We start from the raw sequence: 1,707 nt of genomic DNA, 5'->3' as shown, positions 1-1,707 counted from the left end.
TTAGGTTAGCTTAGCTTGGGTTATGGTAGCTTAGGTTAGCTTATGATTAGGTTAGCTTAGGTTAGCTTTGTTTAGGATTAGGTTATGATTAGTTTAGCTTAGGTTACAGTTAGTTTAGCTTAGTTTGGTTAGCTTACCTTAGGTTAGCTTAGTTTGGTTAGCTTACCTTAGGTTAGCTTAGCTTAGGGTTAGGTTATGATTAGTTTAGCTTAGGTTACAGTTAGCTTAGTTTAGTTAGCTTAGCTTAGGGTTAGGTTATGATTAGTTTAGCTTAGGTTGCAGTTAACATAGCTTACATTAGGTTAGCTTAGTTTAGAGTTAGGTTATGATTAGTTTAACTTAGGTTACTGTTAGGTTAGCTTAGTTAGGTTAGCTTACCTTAGGTTATCTTAGCTTAGGATTAGGTTATAAGTTTAGCTTAGGTTACTATTAGGTTAGCTTAGTAAGGTTAGCTTACCTTAGGTTAGCTTAGCTTAGGGTTAGGTTATGATTAGTTTAGCTTAGGTTACAGTTAGCTTAGCTTAGTTAACTTAGCTTAGCTTAGGGTTAGGTTATGATTAGTTTAGCTTAGGTTACAGTTAGCTTAGCTTAGTTAGCTTAGCTTAGGGTTAATTTATGATTACTTTAGCTTAGGTTACAGTTAGCATAGCTTACATTAGGTTAGCATAGCTTAGAGTTAGGTTATGATTAGTTTAGCTTAGGTTACTGTTAGGTTAGCTTAGTTAGCTTAGCTTCGGTTAGCTTAGCTTAGGGTTAGGTTATGATTAGTTTAGCTTAGGTTACAGTCAGGTTAGCTTAGGTTAGCTTTGCTTACGATTAGGTTATGAGTAGTTTAGCTTAGGTTACAGTTAGGTTAGCTTAGCTTTGCTAGGTTAACTTACCTTAGGCTAGCTTAGCTTCAGGTTAGGTTATGATTAGTTTAGTTTAGTTTAGGTACAGTTAGCTTAGTTAGGTTTATATCAAACTTTGAGACATCAGTAAATAAAAGTTTAAATAAAAACATTTGATGGTTGTTTTGTTTCTTTTTATGTCTAATTTGAACTTCTTTATTTTGAAGAAGCGACACGGTCAGTTCATCCTGAAGACCCCTCAGACCAGGAGGTCCCCGTCAGATGTCTCCTGTCCGTCTCAGCCCATGTCCATCATCAGCCTCTCTGGGGACACGCCCCCCATCTGCCCCGCCCCCAGACGCAGCCATCCCCCGAAAAAACGTCAACCCAAAGACATCCCTGTTCAGATCTTCTCTGCACCACCTCCCTCTGCACCACCCCCTCCTCCACCACCTCCTCCTCCTCCCCCTCTCCCCCCGGCCATACCGCCGCCTCCTGCTCAAGCTCCGCCTTCTCCCGAGGACACACCCAAGCCCCTCAGCGAAAAGCAGGACCCTCAGTTTCCAGCCAAGAACACGCTCAAACAGAATCTAGGTGAGGCTGAAAGAAACGACACAGGAAGTAAAAAATCTGCTTGTTTCTCTTAAAGGAGGAGGAGTCAGGCTGTGGTGGCTGTGTAGGGTTCTTCCACATGTTACTGAGGTTCTTCCACATGTTACTGAGGTTCTTCCACATGTTACTGAGGTTCTTCCACATTTTACTGAAGTTCTTCCACATGTTACTGAGGTTCTTCCACATGTTACTGAGCTTCTTCCACATGTTACTGAGCTTCTTCCACATGTTACTGAGCTTCTTCCACATGTTACTGAGCTTCTTC

General features: G+C 41.3%; 1 protein-coding gene across 1 annotated transcript in view; it reads left to right on the top strand.

Moving 5' to 3' along the window:
- Positions 1 to 1,057: 1,057 nt before the first annotated feature.
- LOC106511422 (WASP homolog-associated protein with actin, membranes and microtubules) overlaps positions 1,058 to 1,707 on the top strand; it is a gene marked incomplete at both ends in the record, with an annotated part of 2,298 nt that continues 1,648 nt past the window's right edge. Inside the window, 1 exon segment of the mRNA XM_014000185.1 lies at positions 1,058 to 1,424. Within this exon segment, the coding sequence (XP_013855639.1) occupies positions 1,136 to 1,424 (289 nt within the window).

This window comes from Austrofundulus limnaeus, unplaced genomic scaffold, assembly GCF_001266775.1.
Source record: "Austrofundulus limnaeus strain Quisiro unplaced genomic scaffold, Austrofundulus_limnaeus-1.0 Scaffold2776, whole genome shotgun sequence".
Classification (NCBI taxonomy): Eukaryota; Metazoa; Chordata; class Actinopteri; order Cyprinodontiformes; family Rivulidae; genus Austrofundulus; species Austrofundulus limnaeus.
This window is presented reverse-complemented; position numbering and strand designations above follow the sequence as displayed.